This window comes from Aythya ferina (genome assembly GCF_964211825.1).
Source record: "Aythya ferina genome assembly, chromosome: 3".
Classification (NCBI taxonomy): domain Eukaryota; kingdom Metazoa; phylum Chordata; class Aves; order Anseriformes; family Anatidae; genus Aythya; species Aythya ferina.
Window position 1 is genome coordinate 59,658,434 of NC_140298.1, and position 20,882 is coordinate 59,679,315.

A 20,882-nucleotide genomic window follows, 5' to 3' on the forward strand; every position below is an offset into this window, starting at 1 on the left:
GGCCGAGGCGCTTCGTGAGGGGTTGGGGGGGGTGGGGAAGCGACCGTTAAACCGACCCCGCAGGCGCGCGCTGGCCTGACGCGGGGCGGTGCTGGGCGGGGCGGGGCGGGGCGGGGCGCGGTGCAGGCCGGGAGCTGTCAGGGCGGCGCGGGGCGGCCGGCGGCGGCGGGGCCCTTCCGGCGCGGGGCGCTCAGGTAACGCCACCCCCCCCTCCCCCTCCCCCACACCCCTGTCCCCCCCGTCCCGTCCCTGAGGCGCCGCCGCCGCCATTTTCTCGCCTCCCTCCTGGGCGCAGCGGGGGCACCCCCCGGGGTCCAGCCGGGCCTGGGGGCTGGCGGCAGGTGCGGAGGAGCCCGGTGACAGCGCCGGGTGGGCCCCTCCGGCGGTGGGTTTGTCGAGGGGGCGGTGTCCCGTGAGGGGGAGGGCCCGCAGCCGGCCCGCCGTGACCTTGAGGTGTGAGGGCGGCGGGGCCCGGGTGGCCGCTGAGGGGTACGGGGGTGTCTGGGCATTGGGGGTAACCAGCAAGGCCTGAAGGGCTCGGCTCTGAACGCCCTAAAACACGCTGCGGGTGTGCTGAGGTTATCCCGGGGCTGGCACCACTTGTGGCCCTTGGATTTCCATGCTGGATAACTAATATATCATAAATAATAAGCGTGCCTGCGTGTCAGGTGCAGTAGCAGCGCGTTACTGCCCTCGGATTAACCGGGTGATGCTGCCTGAATCCTGCAGGGCTGCGAGCTGGCAGGGGGGTCTCTTGAAGTAGCGATGTGCTAGATGTTTGCAGGCAATCCGGGCTTAGTATAAGGTTGCATATGGTATCTTTTAATTTTGTTGCCAAGCCTCAGTCTGGCTGTATCTCTTTTAAATACTTGCATTGGCCTGGCTGTCAGATGTGCTTATTTTTTTTGGTTGAAACATTTGCTAACTTTCCACCAAATAGACTGAATGCAACACAGTAATGTCTTTTCACACGTCTGATAATGATTTGATGGCTGAGTGCTGTGATTATCCAAAATGTACAGTAACTTATAACGTAACAGATGAACGTCACAAGGATGAACACGGGTTTGGAAAAAAGCAGGATGTCAACCACATAATTCCCAGGTTGGTTTTAATTGAAATTAGAATAGGCACTTTTGGAAATTTAAGTAGGCTGGAAGGGAGAGATGGGGAAGGAGAACTGCATTTCTGACTTACTGAATGTCTCCTGTTCCCAGCTTGTTGCTGGCGCCTGTGACAGTAGGTACTTAAACAGCATCTGGCAAAAACAAGTTGTCCTGCATCTTCCAATAGGGCTGTGGCTGGGCATTCCAGTGCATGGTTATGTTTACAGGGGAGGCCGTGTTTATTTCGGTAGCACATCTCTTGTGTGAAAATACTGGAATGCTACACTGACCACTGGAAACACTCATCACATGCACAGCAAGCTAAGCTGGTAAGAATGCAGTCTGTCTGGTGCAAGTGGGCTTGGATTGTGTTCTACCATCATTCTCCATCTGAATAAGGGGAAGACACTTCTGTGTGTTCATCACTGGCTTTGTTTTCCTGACCAGTGTTACTGCCTGTCCACCTTTATTTTTAGTGTCTTCGTGCTCTAGCTGGGAATGATTGCTTGGGCAGGACTGACTAAAAATAATTATTACTGTTCTCGCTTGGTTTGGTTTGTTTTGTCTTTGGAGCGGTGTTGATAGCCAGTGCAGATGATGACCAAGAAGGATTATGAAGTGTTGTTTTAAAAAACGGGGGGAATAACATGTTTTGGAAATGGCTGAGGAAAAATAGAGACAGAAAGGAGAACTAAGAGATGATAAAAAGAGACTGCATCTGCTAAATCATGGAATGGAAAAATATAACTTTATGCAGTAGAACTTATTTGTATGCACTTAAGTTGTCTTTGAGATGAATAATCATGTTGCCTGAACTTGTAGCTGATAATCAGTTAAGTGATAAAAACAAAATGAAATATGTTGCATCTCATTCTCCCCAAGCTCTCAGGGAGAAACAGTGCAGGATCAAGCATTTTTTCCCCAACGACCGAAACAAGAAGAGAAAAGACAGCACCAAAGCTACTAAGGAGATGATTTTGCTAGTCAATGCAATGTTATTTTTGTAGTTTTTGTTTTAAATTATTTATATATGCAATGTTAATTCTTTTTCTGTGGTAAGTGCTTCATCATTACAGAGATTTCAGAATATCCACATAGTTGACAGTGCATAACTGGAGGCATTGATAGGTTTTTCCCTTAGTAACATTTTCTGTAAACAAAAGAAACAGATCAGAAATTTGTACTTGCGTATAACCATTAAAAAAATAATTAAAGCCAAGGAATGGTGTTTTGTCTGATTTGGTTTCTATTGTTTTTAGAATTCAAAGAGAATGTGAACTTAGTATTTATGTCCCTTCTGGCATAAGAAAGGCCCTTTCTGCTGATAAGGAGGGTGAGCAAGTTTCTGTCCCACAGAATTCTGTTTCCAGAAGAGTCAGAAGAGGATTCTGCCTTACAAATCCGTCTGTAATCCATCTGCAGAACATGAGAAATCAGGCACATTGCGAAATATGACCACAATCTAGATAATTTACAGGCATAAATATGGCATATGACACTAATTCAGAATTTAAATTAGTATAAAATGATAAAACCCAGTTGAAATGAGTGAATGAGTAATATCTAAAGACCTCAGGTTTTATAAAAAAGGGAGGTTGGACAAAGTGTTACCCAAATAAAGCTTGGATAAGATTGTGTATGGAGAACTTCTGACAAACATTTCTGTGAACGTTGAAAACAAATCTCAGGGTTGTTTGGAGACAGGACGTTAAATTCAGGGGAGGGTATGTATTAGAACAACAGGTGTGGTTGTATAAAAGGTTTGTTTAAATCTTCAATTTTAACATTATTGTGAGCAAAGAATGAATGAATTATCAGGCTTTTTTTTTTTTTTTTTTTTTTTTTTTTTTTAAGCAATGCTTATCTTTCTGAGGTGGAGAGTACAGGTACACAATGTAAGACAATGAGGCTTATGTAGTCCTTTTTTGTTTTCCAGGCCAGAAAGTATCCGGAAGTTGGCAAAGTTCTTTAAAGCAAAGTGTGCTGCAGTTCTAGGTTTAAACATAGTCATACTGGTTTGAGTTGCTTGTTATTGTTAAGGTTGCTATGTCATTTTTGGCTTTTTTAAACTTCATTGTTATTTGGTTTTATTAGTTTGTTGAAAGTAAAAAATATTGAAGATAGGAAAAGAATGCCTCAAGATAAGTCTCTGGTCAGTAAATGCTTGGAAGAGATCAGAAGAGGAGAGCTAGCTAGTTAAAAAGTAATTCTGTCCAAAGAGGGCATAGTGACCATTTGAAAGAATGAAGCTGAAACGTAAAATAAATTGTTTTTTGCTTTTAGGAAGCTTTTCTTTTTCCCATGTTAGACACCTGGAGAGAAGGTAACTCTCTCGAACACTGCGCAGCAGGGAAAGCACAAAGGTGCTGCAAGGAGAGGTGGTGGGACTACTTTCTAATACGCCACCTCATGATCTTTTTATGAAGGTGGGGAAGTTGCCCGCTGTGCAGCGCTGTCGGTTGGTTTGTGGATAGCTGAGAGAGGCCCTGCTGCTGCAGCGGGTAGGCCCAGCCGTGCCAGCCTGGCAGCGCCTTGTTCTGGTGCGGGGAACAGCAGGTGATGCGCTACAGGCGATGTCACGCTTCGCTTCTCAGTAAGGGTTTCACGTTGTCATTTGCTTTGGCATTGTCACAGTGTCTGGTTGACTCCAGGAGGTTGCATCTCATTTAAATCTATCAAATCTTAAATGTTGTGTTCTGTCTTCAGGATTGTTGGGATGTCAGCCTGGGGATTTACTCTGTTACAGAAGACTGTCAAAGTGCCTTTACCTATATTGCTTACGCTTCTTTTACAGATGTTTTGCTGTTACAATTCCAACTGATTATAAAGAAGGTAGCTCTGTGAGGTGAGATGAAATGAAATGAAGGGAGGAAAATGCTCTGTAAAAATGTTAAAACAGTACAGGTTAAATTCTGAGTGTTTTGTTCTTTCCTTCAAATGTGGAGTTGACTAAGAGGGAAATACTGTCCAGTTCTAGATTTCCTTAAATAATTAATAGAGAAGCTGGTTACTAAGAAGACTTGCTGTATGTTCCTTAACAATTTTTAAGCTTGTTACTTATTACTCTTTATGAGCTCATATCTGGTGTAACTCAGACTCTGCAATACCGTAAAGAGCAATATCAGGAAGATTATTTTGCATATCTTAGGTATTTCCATCAGACTATGCTCCCTGGTAAATTGAGAGTCTTCAGTCTAGTTGTCTGTCTTCTGTGACTTCCTATTTATCCAAAAATAAAAGGTATACTTAGTGTATTTCTATACACAGTTTTTTTCTTGAGGTAGTAATAAGGGTGTCTTGTAGATTCTGAAGCCAGGAACACATCCATTTAGGTATCTAATCACACCTTTGTAGTACAGGCCATACACATTTTCTCATTTAATTCTTGTCTGAATGAGAATCAGTCTTTCTCAGAAAAAACATCTTGTGTTGGTTTAGAAGTTGCCGGTATGGATAATGCACAGATTGGTATGCTGCCTGAAATGAATCATGACATGAAAAGGAATAGGAACACCTGACTTGGTGGCATAGTTGTTCCCACTTGTGAATTTTGACTTGATAGAAAAGTGTATGGCCAAGTTATTAATGGCAATATTAAATTTTACTGAGTGCTCTGCAGTCTTGCAGGATAATGATGAGATCAGGGCTACTTTGTGTACATATATTATGTGTGTGTTTGCTTATTTGGGTAATATGTCTTCTTTGCATCTTTACTGTACTGAATAGCTATAGGCCAAAACAACAAGCCCAAACTGTTCTTCAGAAGACACTAGTGATGCCCCTTTGACAGATTCTGAACGTAGAAAGTCATTTTAAAACATGTTAAGTGGTTGTAATTGGAAAGTCTTTATATTTGTTGGTAGAAGAGACTATGTATTTCCAAGACATGATTTTTGTATTAAGACACTAGCCTGGAATTTACAGTATTTTGCTCTTCATGCTTTTAAATGTTTCTGAGGAGAAACAAAGTATAATGAGTTACCACATAACAAGACTTCTGTTCTCTGGGTGTTCAAATCTGTGTTTGTATTAAGTCTATTTAAATAAAAATGTGCTTCTGCAGTTGGCAGCTTGGTATGTGGGCACTGTACACAGCTTGAAAACAAACAACTCAGTACTGTGAAATCTGAAATTTTTCTCATCTGCTTTTTAATTATCTAGTTTTATTTTTTATTCTGTGCCCCATGGTCATACTTGAATCACTAAATAATTTTTGAAATAAACCTTGACATGTTAAGGAGTTAAAACTCTGCAGAGTTCAAAGGGAACAAGTTTGCAAAGTGAATTCCTGAAGGTACTTGGGACAAATCTTGGGAATTCTTCAAGTGAAATAATGTAAGCACATTTGTGCTCCACGGCACAGTGGTCAGCACCTTGACCTGTATTGCAGGTTGATATGAGGCAGACAATTATATCAGTTCTGTGAGGCTTGGAAAATGTAAGAATGGAACAGCAGCAAGTCAAACCTGTAAAGGAGCTGTGGGGTACAGCAGGTGCTGGAGAATTTATGAGTCGCTGGGAAGTTTTATAATCCTGTGATAAAGTTGAGATGGGATCTAGATGAAAGCTACTAATCCTGAATGTGTTGATGAGACCCGCAGCTTCAATGTAGTTTCTTTAGCTTCAGCCAAAAGCATTTAGACCATCTTAAACAGATTAATAGCTTGTGTCAATGTGAGACAGAAGGCTCTTAAGCATGTGAGTTTGGGAAGGAAGAGCATTTGCTGTGGAAAATACAGCTGTAGAAGTAGCATCTTAACATGACTGGGGAAAGCCAATACTGCCTTAGTGATGAAGGGAATTGTTTGCAGGGCTGTTCTGTGAACACATCATACACAACCCAAGGAAAAGGAGATCCCCAGGCCCAGGTAACTGCTTTCCTTGTCAAAGGCATGCCATAAGACTGGGCATCCAAATGTGTCCAGAATTGTGTGGTCTGTCTGGTTGTTTTTGTTAGGCTTTTCAATCCTCTTGAGAATTTGAAGGTAGTAAGTGTCAAGACCTACTTCTGCAGTCACTTGTGATTTAAATACGGTCTTATCAGATTGAAAGTGCATGACATTTCTTAAATAACACGAATATTCTTCATCGATAATGAACCTTCTGCTCTGATACCCTCATTCCTTCTTTGTCACCCATTTAAAGAGAGGCACAGTCATAGAACAGGTTGAGGGTTATCTGTGCCATGACTGGCCCTCCAGGAGACTGGGTGAGCTTTCAATCTGGGCAGCTTGCCTCTTCTTTCTCTTTGGGTATACCAAAAGAGGAAAAGACAACAAAAGCAAAGAATGCTTACTTTCATCCCTTTGTTTTAAAATTATAAATAAATAATAATAAAACTTTCCAAATAAAGTTGACCCTCATGCTAAATAGTGACTGTTAAATGGCAAAATAAATGATTTAACCTTTAGGTTGTTCATGATGTGGCAGAGGCTCCTAATTTTTTTAAATGGTTTTAATCTGCCAAATTTTATTATTTATCTGACTTTTCAAAATAGCACACCCTGAAAGAATAAGACTGAGTGTGATATTTACAAGGAGATAAACGTTACTAAATTTTGACTTTGTTTTGAGATATCAGTGCCATATAATTAAAAGTTGCTAAATCTGATTTTTCACTGTAAATGAAGAGAAAAATAATGGTAAGAATATATGATAGGAACAAGAAAATATCAACAACTATATTTTGGAATATCTTCAGACTAAACAAAAAGGAAACCTGGTAGGACAACCGTATTTTTATGTATTAGGGCTAATAAAGATAGGTGTTCCTGTAGTTTTAATGATCTTAGAATAAAAATGGTGCCAAGCTTATCATAATAATACATATTTACTTATATTTTGTAGTATTAAATAAATATTGTCTCCTCTGCTCCCTGACTTATTATAGCCACTGATATGGTTTGGATAGTTTGAAATAGAGGCTCTTCATTATGGAAAAAATATGCAAGAAATTAATTCTTTACTAAAACTTCAAACTTCATAAAACATTTTTTTTTTTTTTTTTAAGAAAGAAAAATGAGGGGATAACCGTAGAGTATTAAGAAAATGTATTTTTTTCTCCTCTCCATAAAACTTCATAATGGTTAAATTCACTGACAACATGTGGATAAATGCAAATATCAATTAAAAGACTAGAGTAACTTTGTTATTATCAACTGGTTGGCAAAAGGCTGGTGTCTAAAAATAAATCTAGGTTGTTCAGGTAGCTGTTTTTGTTTGTTTTAAAATAGGAAGAGAGTATCCTTATCAGTTAATAGGTACAAGAAGACTGTCCTTTTTAAGCCTGTGTTCCTGCTGTTTCTGTCTAACCTTTGATAATCTCTAATCAGTCCAAACTCTTGGCTCTCAGATTTTTCAGATACTTCGGGAATACAGAGCCCAGTTTCCCACACAGCCGCAAGTGGCTGCATTTATGCTTTCACTGAATAGGAAAGGATGCTGATGCTTTCTTGACTCAAAAAGCATTATTTGATGTGTCAAGTACTTCCTCCATTCTTTGCGCCTGAAAAAATGAGAATTGTGTTGCTTTTGTGTGTTGCTCCTTTTTTCTTCTTTAGTGTTAATATTTTATCTTATGTTTGGAGATCAGACACTGGCAGTTGTGCAACAGCCTCTTTGAGATATCTGCTGGTATTCTGTAGCCTTTTCAAAGCAAAAGCCATCTCTCTCTGGCCTTAATCCAAAGAAAATACGGCTATTATAAAATGAAGCCATATGGTATAAGCTTCTAAGTGAAAAACAGGGCCTAGGTCCTTTATGCCGGTGAGGTATCATGACAACTATTGGTTTGGCACTCAGAATATATTTCTAAGTAATACTTTCCATTTCTGTTCTACCTTGGAGACAATCTGTCATTATTAGCCTGCCATCAGAATCAGAAGTGCAAAAGGTCAGTAGCTATAGACCTTTTTATTCACTCCTGCTATACGAGGTCTTCTTCCTTTTGTCTGTAAGTCTCTACTTATTTTCTTGTTCTTTTTTGCAATTTCCCTTGTCATGCTGAGACATGAGCAGTACGAGGAGTAAGATTGCAATAAGGATAAAGAAATGATATGGAACTTCAGTTGTTCTGGAAGAGAAAAAATCAATGTGATGAGGGCAGAAGAGAGAGACTTGTCTGGTACCTTGCACACGACTTGGGTGGAAGGCTGCGGGCTGAGAGGCTTCTCAAAGCTCCCTCTCCACCACACCAGTGGTGTACTGCCTCCGACTGAAGGAACACTTCTTTTACATATGAGAAAAACATTAAAACAAAACAAAACACCTCAGGAGGGTTAAAGATGTGTTCATATCTATTAATCATCAGAAGCTCCTGCTAACTAGAGGAGCAAAAAGGAAGAAGCAAAAATCTGCCAGGGCACTTTGATAAACTCAGCCAGATTAAGGTCATGAAATTTCAAGCGAGACTTACTGCTGTCTCAGTTTGGAGATGTTGGAGTCTGGCTGTCTTTGTGTTACCTGTTGGAGTGCTGAAGAGGTAAAACAGTACCAATGTAGCTGATATGGTCTGGGGTAGTTCTAAGAACTTGGAAGTGTGTTTATGACGTGAAACAATACACATTGAATTTCTAGTCTTTTTGACTTGTCCCAAACCATACATTTTTTCCTTAGAATTTAATTATAAATGTTTTATTATCTCCATCAACAGTAGTACACCAGAAATCAGAATGTCACTTTTTATTTCTGTTAGTGTTTCTGCTGTAACCTTTCATAGACGCCTTTCATTTCAGGCATTCCACTATTTTGTTATATTGCTGCTCACTGGGAATAGGGGCCAATGAGGCATGTTTTCCAGTCATGGTGGAAGGTCTCACTGAAGCTGCTGTTTTCAGCATGATTTCTATTTATCGTGCCTGGTAGGCAGCCTAGCGAGTACAGTTTCTTTATTGTTATACCTGTTTCACGGTTTGTTGTTAGAGGTTTCTCCTTTTCTTTTTTGTCTACCATGCTTCAGCCTGCGATTACACACCATTTTCTTCCCACTTTCCTTTAATAAAGACAGGAGAGCTGCATTTGTTGAGAGTGAAATCTTTTCAAAAGCTGAGTATCAGAGAGAATTCCCAGAAGGCTCCAATTAAAAGGGACATAAAAGCCTCTTCCCACAGACATGCTACAATAGAATTTCCCATTAAGGTTTGAAGGTGCTTGGGGCCGGAGTAGCATTGAAAGGGTGGTAGTGGGGGGTATACATAATAAATATGTATATTTGTGGGTGGAAAAAAAAAATAAAAAGGGGTTGAATTTCATGAAATAAATAGTTTATGCCCTATATGTATGAGGTGTTGTTTCTCAGACTAGAATATTTTCATTACTTGGTGTAAACTCCTGTGGGATGAGAATATAGAGAGCAAATTGTGAAAGCCTCTGATTACAGAACACCACTGATGTTATACTTTCTGTATGTGTGGCTGATAATGATTTAAACAAAACAAACACAAAATAGTTGTATTGCTGAGTTAAAATACCAGGTCTTGTAAAAGCAAGTGTTGAGGAATTAAAGTACTTCTCAATAATGTGTGACTATTGTGTGTGTCCTTCGTTCTCATCCTCTATCTGGAAGTGATTCTGAAAGACTGGCATCTCTTGTTTTCAGAAGGACAATAAACAGCTTTTTGGGCAGGGGCAAGGCATTAATTTTCCAAGTGCTTGGTGTTTTTTTGTTTTGTTTTGTCTTTTTTTTTTAAGAGGTCTTGATTATAAATGCACTCTCTTGGTTATGTGTCAAATATCTGTGTGCAATATGTTAGCCTTTGTGTAGGATTTGCTGTAAATACTCAGATTTTAGTTTGGTATTTCTGAAATGCCTCTCATAAGGAAAATGTCTTGCTTTTTCAATGAAATCATTTTAGTAATATGTCTCTGGAAGCAATAGCGTCTGTTTCTGTTTATGTATTTTGAACAGGTAATGGTTGTACATGAATTACAAGCTAGTCTCTAGTGGGGACACCGTGGGAGGATGAACACGGAGGAGCTGGAACTACTGACTGATTCCAAGTACAGAAACTATGTAGCAGCAGTTGACAAAGCGCTGAAGAACTTCGAATATTCCAGTGAATGGGCAGATTTAATATCTGCGCTGGGAAAGCTGAACAAGGTATGCCTGTCAGGTGCCTTTGGAAAAGATTTGGGAACTGACAAAGAGTGTTAGTATGATGATGTAAAAGGGTAAGGTTCCATCAGTCTAATATGCTTGGAAATAATTAAAGCTTGAACCATATGTTGAGTATGTGCAGGGAGCAATAAAATCAAACAACTGCCTTTCTAAGGCTTACAGTAGAATGCTATCTAATTTTAAGTAAGAAGGAAAGTTGTCCACGTAGTAGAAATAAACACGTTTTTTTATTGATGACATTTACTTTTAATCTCACTTAATTTTATTAAAATAGTGTGAGAAGTAGAAGCCAGCATAAATATAAGTATTTTTATGTAAAGTATGAGTTATAGAATGGGGATCAAATAATTCATCGGCCAGAGAAAGGTATTCTGATTCATGCTAACAGTTAATACATTAAATGTGTAATATCAGTGATCTTTAATAGCAGTTCACAAATGTTTACAGGTCATGTAAGATCTTGTTCTGATTACTCTGAGTTTGGGATCTCCAGTCAGGGTCATAAAGTTCCCTTTACACACACACATTTTACCAGTGTGAAGCTCTGCAAAATTTCGCACAGAAGGCATTTACATTTTGTCCTTTAAACCTTGTGGAAAATCAAGAAGGGATAGTAGTGTTGGCAATGCCAGTGGGATAGTTTCTTTGTGTGAACTTTTCTAAAAAATCATAGCAGTTCTTACAGCATGTGAGAGCTATGATATAGTGGAAGAAAAACATAAAGACAAATAGAAATAAGCGTTCTAGTCTTGAAGTGTTTATACAGTTTCAGACAGTGGCAAACTTCAGTGTGTTGCCCCACTCATGGCAGTTTTTTAAACTTTGGGTGGTGAGTTGTTTGGGAGAACTTTACTAGTCATCTTTGAGCTACTGGCAATGCATTTCAACAAGTGGAGACAGTAATTTTTGTCCTGAACTACTGAAGCGTGATTGTAGCATAAAAGGACTAGTAAAACAAAGTGAACAAACTGTGAGTGAGGAACCTGCAGCAAGTGAAGTTCTGCCTTGGCATTTCCAGCTGTAGCAGGTGTACAAGTGGAAAGGCATTGCAAATAAAAAGTTCCAAAGTATGTGTTAAAAGGTTTGTTAGTTGTGTTGTAAAACCAGGTGTGTGTCTTGACTGACTGTGTTTGGGAACTCAGTTGTAAAATGTGTGTATGATGTTTAACTTACTTGCTTTGTTCTGTTTTACTTAATGTGTTGATTTGTTTGTCAGGTGCTACAGAACAATGCAAAGTACCAGGTAGTTCCAAAAAAGCTGACTATAGGGAAGCGCTTAGCACAATGCCTTCATCCAGCTCTGCCGGGCGGGGTTCATCGGAAGGCACTTGAAACGTATGAGATCATCTTCAAAATCATTGGGCCCAAGCGCTTGGCCAAAGATCTTTTCCTATACAGGTACAATAGTTTAAACAACTGTATTCTGAATGCACGGTTGAGATGTTTTTGGCTTCCTGCAGCTTATATTAATAGTACTGCTTTGTTACATGGCAAGAATCACCCAGCTTCTTTTGCTCATGTTACTGATGCTTGTGTAATACTGTTCTTCTGAGTACTGTACATGTATACCAAAAGATACGCAGGTTACCTAATTTTTTTCTTAGGAACAAACTTGCTAGTGCTAGGAAATCTGGAATTCATTATTTCTTTATGGAAACAAAGTTTTGTGCATGCATGTACATAAATTGAAGTAATTGAAATGTTAACGTTTATTTCAATGTATTTACATTTCTCTGTGATTTGTAGCTTATCTTAAAGAAACTGTTTCTTCCAAGCAGTCAGGGCAACAGAACAGAAAGATTGTGATTGTGTTTGTTTTGGATTTTTTTTTTTTTTTAGAATGATGGGGAGGCGCAAAACATATCTTGCTGTCAATCTCTAGAATTGACTGTAATGAAAGCAAAGGATAACCTTGAAAATGAAGTATAGTGAAAATATACTGATTCCTAAACCTCCAACAGGTTCTTGGGTGGGTGAGGGAGGGCAAGACGTTGAGCTGTTTATTATGCAAGGAATAGAAGGATGTGTGCATATGTGTATACACACAGTTTTTAATCTTTAGCTATCCCTAGAGATTAAAATTCCGTCAAGTTGAGAAATCACAGATTTAAAATTGAATTCTGATTACATAGCAAAAATGTATATTAACGCTTGGAAATAAATTGTGTACCTTAACTTCAGTTATTCTGTCTTGCATTGGCAATACATCTATATATAGTTACTTTTGTGTATGGAGAGATCTGTTTTCTGGTTTTATGTTTTTTTTAAAGATTTTGTGAACTCATAGCTCACAATTTTTTGGCTGCGTGGTAATTCAGTAGCTGTAGCATCTTGTTAACAATAAATTCGAGGATAGTGAAAAATGCTACCTTGTGTAATGTAACTAAGAGCCATTGTTGCTGATGCTTGGGAGGAGATGAAGACAATCTGATTATGGCATTATCAAAGATTCCAGTATTTTTCATGTAAGCAGAATGTGTCTGAGCATCAAATCTTGAAGAACGATTAGTAGCCTTACAAAGAAAGACTGTGGGTAGTGTGCTAGTTATAGAACAAAAGGCATTTTCTGCAGAAAAACAAACCCATTGACAATGGCAAGACAGTGATTCTTGTAGATAAAGGCAAAAATAACTTTTACAAACAATTCTGTTATTTGTAAACTCTGTAACATCTGTAAACTTTATATTCAGAATGATTTTTAATAATGGATCTGTAGGTTTTTTTAAGACCCAAACTTTTAAGTCTCAAACTTTTTTTTTCCTGTTCATTATTTTCCTCCATTTGTTAGGAGCATTCTATCTTGAGTCCTCGCTGATTTTGAAAACTATGGTTGTGTTCACACACCACTGATTATTGCTGTTACTTGTCATAATTTGTTACATACATTTAATAGCAACAGCAGAAATGATCTTAATATGTAGGATAATCTCCTTTATTTAGCTGATCACATTTTTAACTTTCATGAACCTACATTTTCATGGTAAACTCAAAAATATGTTTTTATTTCAATCCTTTAAATATTTCAGTGTAAACAGTGAGTTTATTTTTAGGTTGAGAATCTATTTCAGGCTGAATTTTGAAGTAGACTTTGTTGCTACCTAGCAGTACAAAAGCCTTAAAATGTATCTTCAGATTATTTGGTGATGTAAAAGGTCATTGTTTTTCTTTTATTATAAAAAGTGTTTTTATAAACTACCTCAATGGTTCCCATCTATTTTTGTTTGTTCTTAATAAGTGGAAAGAAATGGAAAGACAATGTATTTTAAAATGTTTTTTCCATTGTGATGTAGCTTGACAAAATTAGCATTTTATCTTGCATACTTGCTTCTAGTTTGATATTTGTGTCATTAGTGAAAGGCATGTTCATTTCTGGGCCTTCGGTGCTTTACTGTTAAAGCTCATGATATTAATCTGTCAATCTGGGAGGCAGTTGTGCAGCACGGTGGTCTGCATCAGTGCTAAATTCTGAGATTACAAGCCTGACATTTAGAACTACATTGGGCATATCTGCAAAAGTTTTATGATATAAATGAAACTGTCTCACGTGAGAAGCTTCCTAAAAGAGGTAAATTTTATTTTTCCACAGTTCTGGGCTATTTCCACTCCTTGCCAATGCCGCTATGTCTGTCAAGCCAACATTATTGAGTCTGTATGAGATTTATTACCTCCCGTTGGGGAAAACGTTGAAACCAGGTCTGCAAGGACTGTTAACTGGGATTCTGCCTGGTTTAGAGGAGGGGTCAGAATACTATGAAAGGTAAGGATACATATGCTAATAAAGCAATATGATGAATTATTTTTTCCTGCAACCTTTTATTACATACTTATTTTTGGATTTTTTTTTTTAAAGATACATGGTACTCATTTAATTCAGTCATATTAGTTGTAACTGAACAACATTATGGTGGAAGATGACAAACAGTAATTATGGTAAATTAACTGTTAGTTGTTCCTGATATTGAAAGGGAATTAACATGAAGTAAACTTAGAATTATAATTCAGTTATGGCATGTTAGGAACCGGAAACATCAGGAACCACTTCAATCAGGAAGCACTTCTTTATTGTGCAGATTGTGGAGTACTGGTACAGGTTGCCCAGAGATGTGGTGGAGTCTCCCTCCTTGGACACCTTCAAAAGCCACCTGCATGTGGTCTTGGGCAGCCTGCTTGAGCACTGCTTGAGCAGGGGGGCTGAGCCAGATGACCCTCAGAGAGCCCTTCCAGCCTCAGTCGTTCTAGGGTTCTGTGAACATACTGCTTGTTTCTTTTCATGGGTTGTCACTGAAGTTACTTTTGCCATATTAGTCAGGCTAAAAGACATATTTGAACTAGATTTAAGATGCACAGACCAAGCTTCCATCATTAAGATTTGTTTGTTACTATATCTAAGTTACAATTAAATCACCTGCGTGAGAGACAGGCAGCAATGATCCACCAGTCTGTATGGATTACTATGTTTCTAGCAGAGTGGTCTGGGAGGTAATATCTCTTCTTACACTGACTGGGGCTTAGGCTTGCTGGTTATCTTGATCGCAGGAGCTGGGGCATTGGTGTAGAATCTTAATATAATAATGGATGAAGTTATACTCCACAGCTTTGAGGTTTTGGAATTGATCATGTGTTTTCATATTCTTGATATTTCTGTAGAATGTGGCTTAGAACTTCAGAAGCTAGAATTTCACAACTTGTACATGAAGAGCAATTTAACCATACCTCTTTCCATTTCTGCATAGGCAGATACAGCATAGTTGGCACACCAACTACAGTGGGCAAGGGCTATTTCTTCACTGTGCAGTTTCCATCGCTCTCCAAGGGCTGCTCAGTTTGCCTTTCAGGGCCTGCCATACTGTGTGGAGGTGATGCCCATGACTGGGGAGAAGTGAGGGCAGTGAAAGCGATAGCTCTTGCTCAAACAATTGTTATGCCTTGTTATTGCCAGAAGTGCCTGGTGCAAGGCATCAGTGGGCAAAAGCTGTTTCCTTCATTCTTTTCTTCAGTAGCTATGCTTTCCTGCTCTCTCTGTGTCTCAGCCAACAGTTGGCTTCAAGTAGCAGATGAAAAAGTTATTTGGCCCATTGAACATACAAAGTATGTAAGGTGAAGCTGTGGGCACGCAGAAGTGCTCTGTAAGCCAGGCTGGCCGAGGCTTGCTAGCTGGATCACTCTGTTCAGGCTGCATTAAGAGGTTCAGGACCAGGGCTTCTCTTAGCCACTCAAAATAAAATGTTGATCTTCCCGTAAGGCTTGATTATTAATTTATTAGAATTAGTGGTGAGGGCAAGGACTGTGCTGCATGACCTAATTCAGCTGACTTGGTTTTATTCTGCAGAACAAACACGCTGTTGGAGAAGGTTGCCTCAGCTGTGGACCAGTCAGCGTTCTATAGTGCTCTCTGGGGTAGTCTGCTCACAAGCCCTGCAGTTCGCCTGCCTGGAATCACTTACGTCCTCTCCCACCTCAACAGGAAGCTTTCAATGGAAGATCAACTCTATATAATTGGCAGTGACATTGAATTAATGGTAATGTTTTACTGACAGCAGTAAAACTGGTGTTAGACTTACTATATAAGCTGCTTCCAGGGGGGTATAGATATCTTCTGTATCTTTGAATGTAGCCTTTGAAAATACAAAATGGACATTAATTTGTTACACCTCCAGTTAAACCTATTTTTTTGAGTATGATGAAAGTGTTGCAAAGCTGAGTTAGTGTTTCAGACCTGCTTAGGTTTGGTGTAGAACTTTATCTCCATTCAATTACTTCAGTTAGAAATGGTTAATTGTAATTTTTTTTTTAATGTTCTTACATTTAATGTATTGTTATTTAAAGAAAGCAAAAGCTTGATACTTATACTTATGTAGTTCAGGGAACCTGTTGGTTATGTTTCTTCAGTGGTAAAATAACTGTGTCTTCCTGTTCTGTTTAATTATTCAAAATTCTAAAGTAACTTTATTTCATACATTTCACCATATTTATAAGCAACTGCTCTTACTTTTTGAGAGTTCAGTTATATCTACCTATTTAAAAAAAGGGAGCAAATAATTTATTTTTTTGGTCCTGCTGTTACTTCAGGTGGAAGCAGTAAGCACATCAGTGCAAGATACCAGTGTCTTAGTACAAAGGAGCACATTGGACCTTATCCTTTTTTGTTTTCCATTCCATATGAGCCAGGTAGGTATTAATATAAAAGATACTAATGGGAAAACTCCTGAAGGTAGTGTTTCTTATCAGTAGCAGTATTTATGCAGTGTTTATTAGTGATTTTTCTCCGAGTTTGAAGAGTCATCTATAAGAGTTCGTCTTGTAAGTTTGGCTATTCTCATGCCATGATCTCTACCTTTGTTCTTTCTAACTTGATGTGTTAAATTCCACTTATGCATACCCAAACCCCAGTATATAATATTGTGTCTAGTCTCTGCAGAAGCTTTTAATTTGCTCTAATTTGATTTGAAAGCAAATCATCTGTTTATGTGCAAGTGTCCAATTCTTAGCATTCAAAAGCAGTGAAAGCTAATCTTTTAGCATAAGTGCTTCAGAACATGAAAGAATTAAAAAATAATTATTGGTTTTGGGTCAGCCCAGTGGAGCTGGAGTAACGGGAGATAAGGCCTAGAAACTGTAAGGTCTATTTTTTTTATTTCTTCAGTGTTTTTTTTTTTTTTAATGTATATACACAAAATTCTCAGTCTGTTAGAAATTATAGAAAACCTGTACTTTCCTGTATAAAGAACTGTGTTTTGTCATGTGCGAGTGGTGTTTTTTTTTCACGCTTATCAGTTAGCATAAGAATATTTTGTGAGTCCCTTTTTAGGTGGTAGGCTGACGAAATTATCAATACACATTTTTTTTTTTAATTTTAAGACTTATACAAACCTTCAAAACAGTAACAGATGGAATTTATTTAAAATTCTTTCCTCTGATTTTTTTTTAACTGGGTTTTGGTTGAGTTTTCTTTCAAGGGTTTTGTCTAATAAGGAAAATTAAAGTACCGTGTAAGAAAAATGAGTTGCTAATGAAGTATTTTTGCTATTTATGAAGTGTATACATATTTATATATACTACAGAGTGTTTGTCTAATAATTTTTTTTGGTTTCCTGAAAGTAAGATTATGTTGTACTACTCTGAATTCATATATAAACATGAAATTAACGATGTTTTAATGTGCACTAAGCTGCTACCATAGAAGGAATGTTACTTTTTATAGTTAAATTGTCTTGTTTCTAACTTCAGGCAACGCGTCCAGACATGATCAGAATTTTGTCAGCAGCCCTTCATGTAGTGCTGCGCAGGGATATGTCGCTTAATCGAAGGCTTTATGCATGGCTTCTGGGTAGGTTTGCACTTTGATTTTTGACTGATAATGCAATAAAGATTGTACATCCATTGGCAGTGTTTTGCTATACTTCAGAGAAAGTTGCGTGGAAAAATGAAATGCATAATTTGTGTCACGAGGAAGAAAAGCAATCTGTCTCTCTGGGCATAAATGAAAAATGTCATGCTGAAACTCCTAATTGTTACATAAATTATCTGTATGTTTTGCTATAGCAGCAGTTATGGGCTGCATTCAGGCATGCATAGAGAATGAAAGGCAAGTTTTATCTCCCTAAAACCTTACAAAGGAAATCCAGAGAACAGGCATTGTAGACTGTGACAGTTGAAGGATAATAGGACAGAAGGGATGAAAATAAAATGGAATGTTAAAATGTGTTGATACTATATTGGTAGAGGCTTGAGCATGCAAACCTTAACTTTAAGCTTCATTAAATATTTGCATGCTTGAATTAACAAATCACCAATTATTTTTCATGTCTTCCACAGGCATAAAACATTTCAATCCCATTTGGGGGTAAAAATGGATTACTGAGAAGACAGACACTTACTACTACCAAATGATAGATTATCATTTATTAATACAGGCTTGCTCTTCCGTATGAAATCAGTTTGTAATCAGAAAAGGATGAGAGAGAAGAGCAGCTATTTAGAAGACTTTAGTAACTACTTAGAGAATATTTAGAAAATTAAAACATTTTCTAAATAAATTAAAAATACTCTTATTCAGCCTTTTTCTTTTGAGAAAATGAAATCTGTGGTCACATGTAGCTGGTCTGTTACTCCTGAAAACCACTTTCAGCCCACTTTGAGAGAGAATTCAGGATCTTAGACGTGGGAGTTCCTAAGTGTGTCATAGAAACCAGAGACTGAATGGAAGGAAATGTTTTCCTTTTCTGGAGGGAAGACACTTATGCTCTGCTCTTACCTTTTTTGTTAAGCTTCCTGTCTCACCAGCAAATACAAATATACTACTCAGGCTAACCAGAACCCTTCCCAGCAGCTGTAGTATCTTTCCCAGCAGATAGGTAAGACATCAGAGTCAGGTAGCTCGTGGGTGAATGAGGAAAATAAATAGCCAGGGGACACTGGGGATAGAACTGAAGGTACTAAAGGAGGGATGGAGTAAGCAACACTTTTTCATGAGGGAATTGGTTTTGTTGTTGTAGAAGCTGCAGGGATTTAAAGGATTAACATGAAAAAATGAGGGCTTCTTTAGTTTTGCTGTGTGTTTTTTTTTCCTGCAAAACTACATGGATTCTTTGTTTTTAGTACTGCATATTAAATTCACACAACTTCTTTCCAGATGGATGTCATCCATTAGAAGATTAAATATATCAACTTCAGCAAAAATCATTTCATGCTTTAATCATTTTGCAGGATCCTGACTTGCAAATTATTCATCTCTTAAAGAAAGACAGTGAAATGCACTGTCACGCTGCGTGCCTACATTTTCCAATTTAACTAAGTTTGGGGGGATTAGATATGTCTTCTGCTGTCATTGGAAAAAGATATTTCATGCTTCTAAAATCACTTTTTTCTTGGTTGTGGAAGCTCCTACAGCCATTGCACGAGTGAGGTTCCCACTGAAAGATACTGGAACCTCAGAAAATAGTTTCATAATTCCTATTCTTGGTGCTGTTCTGTGAATAGTTACTGCCTCCATTAAATATATTTTCAGAGAGACTTATTGGCATTTTGGCTTTTTCTTTTTACACTATGCTGCTTTTATATTACTGTGGTATCCTACTGCTAGCACGTACTGTATGTGTAGGGGAGTCAGTTATGTTTGAAGACTCCCTGAAGTCTGATGTTCTGCACGGATTATTTGATTCTGGTGTTACCTATTCCTTCCTATTGTTTTATAGCTGGGAGTGGTCTTACTAACATTTTCTAGGCATAAAAATGACATTCCATCTCTTTGAATTCTGGTTAGCTTAACCATTGATAACAGTGGTTGTTTTAGGTTGCTGCTGAGCAGAATTCTCAGACTTTCCTTCTTTTTTTTCTTCTTTTGTCAAATCAATTGTGTGTCTTCATAGTATTAATATTGACATATTCTTATGGGACATAGTCCTAGAGTGTCTTCTCAGAACGATAAAGTTTATGCTGTGGTATTGAACACTTGTTTCTTTTTTGTGAGAAGGAATTTGATTAGGAGTGTTGAATAAAGTTAAACTTTGTGATTTGTGTGCAAACTGCTTGCATGGAAGTATCACTTAGTTTCTTGTATTAAACTCTCTTTAAAATCATCTTTCTCTTGCCAACATTACTTGGACATCATCTTGGTAAGTTACCAGTGCTAATGTGTTAATTTGTAATTTAAAGAAGTTGATAAAATATTCTATTAAGAGACAAATATTTATTTGCCTTCTCTTTTGTTTGCTTGGAGGTTTTGATAACAATGGTGCCCTTATAGGACCCCGAAGTACAAGGCACAGCAATCCTGAGGAGCATGCCACTTACTATTTCAATACCTTCTCTAAGGAGATGTTAGTCCAGGTAACTAATACAGTATTTTATTGTGGCATGTATCTTCATAAATAGATACTGACAGAAGTTGCTGTCTCTGTCTTGAGACTTGACATTTCAATGTGACCATGTAATTTCTGTCTTACTGTGGTATTATGTCCAACTCTTCTAAAACCCTCTCAATGAAAAATGTAGTGAAGATATGAGGCAATGTGTTTCTCCACAATAACAATATGATCAGGACATATGTTAGATTTCTGCTTGTCCTATTATTCCATGAATGCAGCATACATGGAAGACACTTGATTATAAGCCCAGCACACTGAAGCCTTTTCTGTAACAGAATAGAATTGGGGAGTTCTTTTCTACTAATGTAGTTACAGAAGATTCCTTTAGTTTGGGAATCGGAAAATTGTGAGCAGAAAGTCATTACTCAGAAGGCCTGTGTAAGAAGGATCTTCATCCCCCCTAGGCAAGGGGAACATCTTTTCCACTGTCCACTGGCAGTCAGGAATAGTCAAGCAAGTTGGCTGTCATACTGTTTGACCCTTCAAGCCTAGCTAAGTGTGCTGGGATCACCTTGTCTCAAGAACTGTGCTCCTTCTCTCCTAGTAATTAAGGTATACAGATGTCTTTCAAAATGCTGTGTCTGATCTTGAAATCAGGAAGATATTTTCTCATTAAGGCAAATTGATAAGGTCAGGATTTTTCTGATATTCAGTAAAATTGCAGTACTGTGTGTGGGAATTAGAGTGGGGTTTCCAACATAAGTAGCTGACAAGAATATTTAGCTTACTGCTACTTGAAGCTGATATCCAGCAGAGAGCTAGCACTTCTCAGTTTTATCTGAAGTTAATGAGAAC

The 20,882-nt window shown here is 38.2% G+C and overlaps 1 protein-coding gene across 9 annotated transcripts in view; it reads left to right on the forward strand.

The window, feature by feature from the left end:
• The first annotated feature begins 124 nt into the window (after positions 1-124).
• DOP1A (DOP1 leucine zipper like protein A) overlaps positions 125-20,882 on the forward strand; it is a 61,747-nt gene continuing 40,989 nt past the window's right edge. For 5 of the 9 annotated variants that reach the window (XR_014691205.1, XM_084513827.1, XM_084513832.1 and 2 more), the window contains exons 1-8: positions 125-194; positions 10,012-10,203; positions 11,438-11,619; positions 13,808-13,978; positions 15,551-15,740; positions 16,291-16,389; positions 17,449-17,548; positions 19,940-20,049. Coding sequence is in view for 8 of the 9 variants with exons in the window: in XM_084513827.1 (XP_084369953.1) it covers positions 10,066-10,203; positions 11,438-11,619; positions 13,808-13,978; positions 15,551-15,740; positions 16,291-16,389; positions 17,449-17,548; positions 19,940-20,049 (990 nt within the window). In the remaining variant the exon portion in view is untranslated. Of the gene's footprint in view, positions 195-600; positions 1,105-1,238; positions 1,436-10,011; positions 10,204-11,437; positions 11,620-13,807; positions 13,979-15,550; positions 15,741-16,290; positions 16,390-17,448; positions 17,549-19,939; positions 20,050-20,882 lie in introns of those variants that run through there. The other 4 variants (XM_084513830.1, XM_084513834.1, XM_084513829.1 and 1 more) reach the window with 3 other exon arrangements.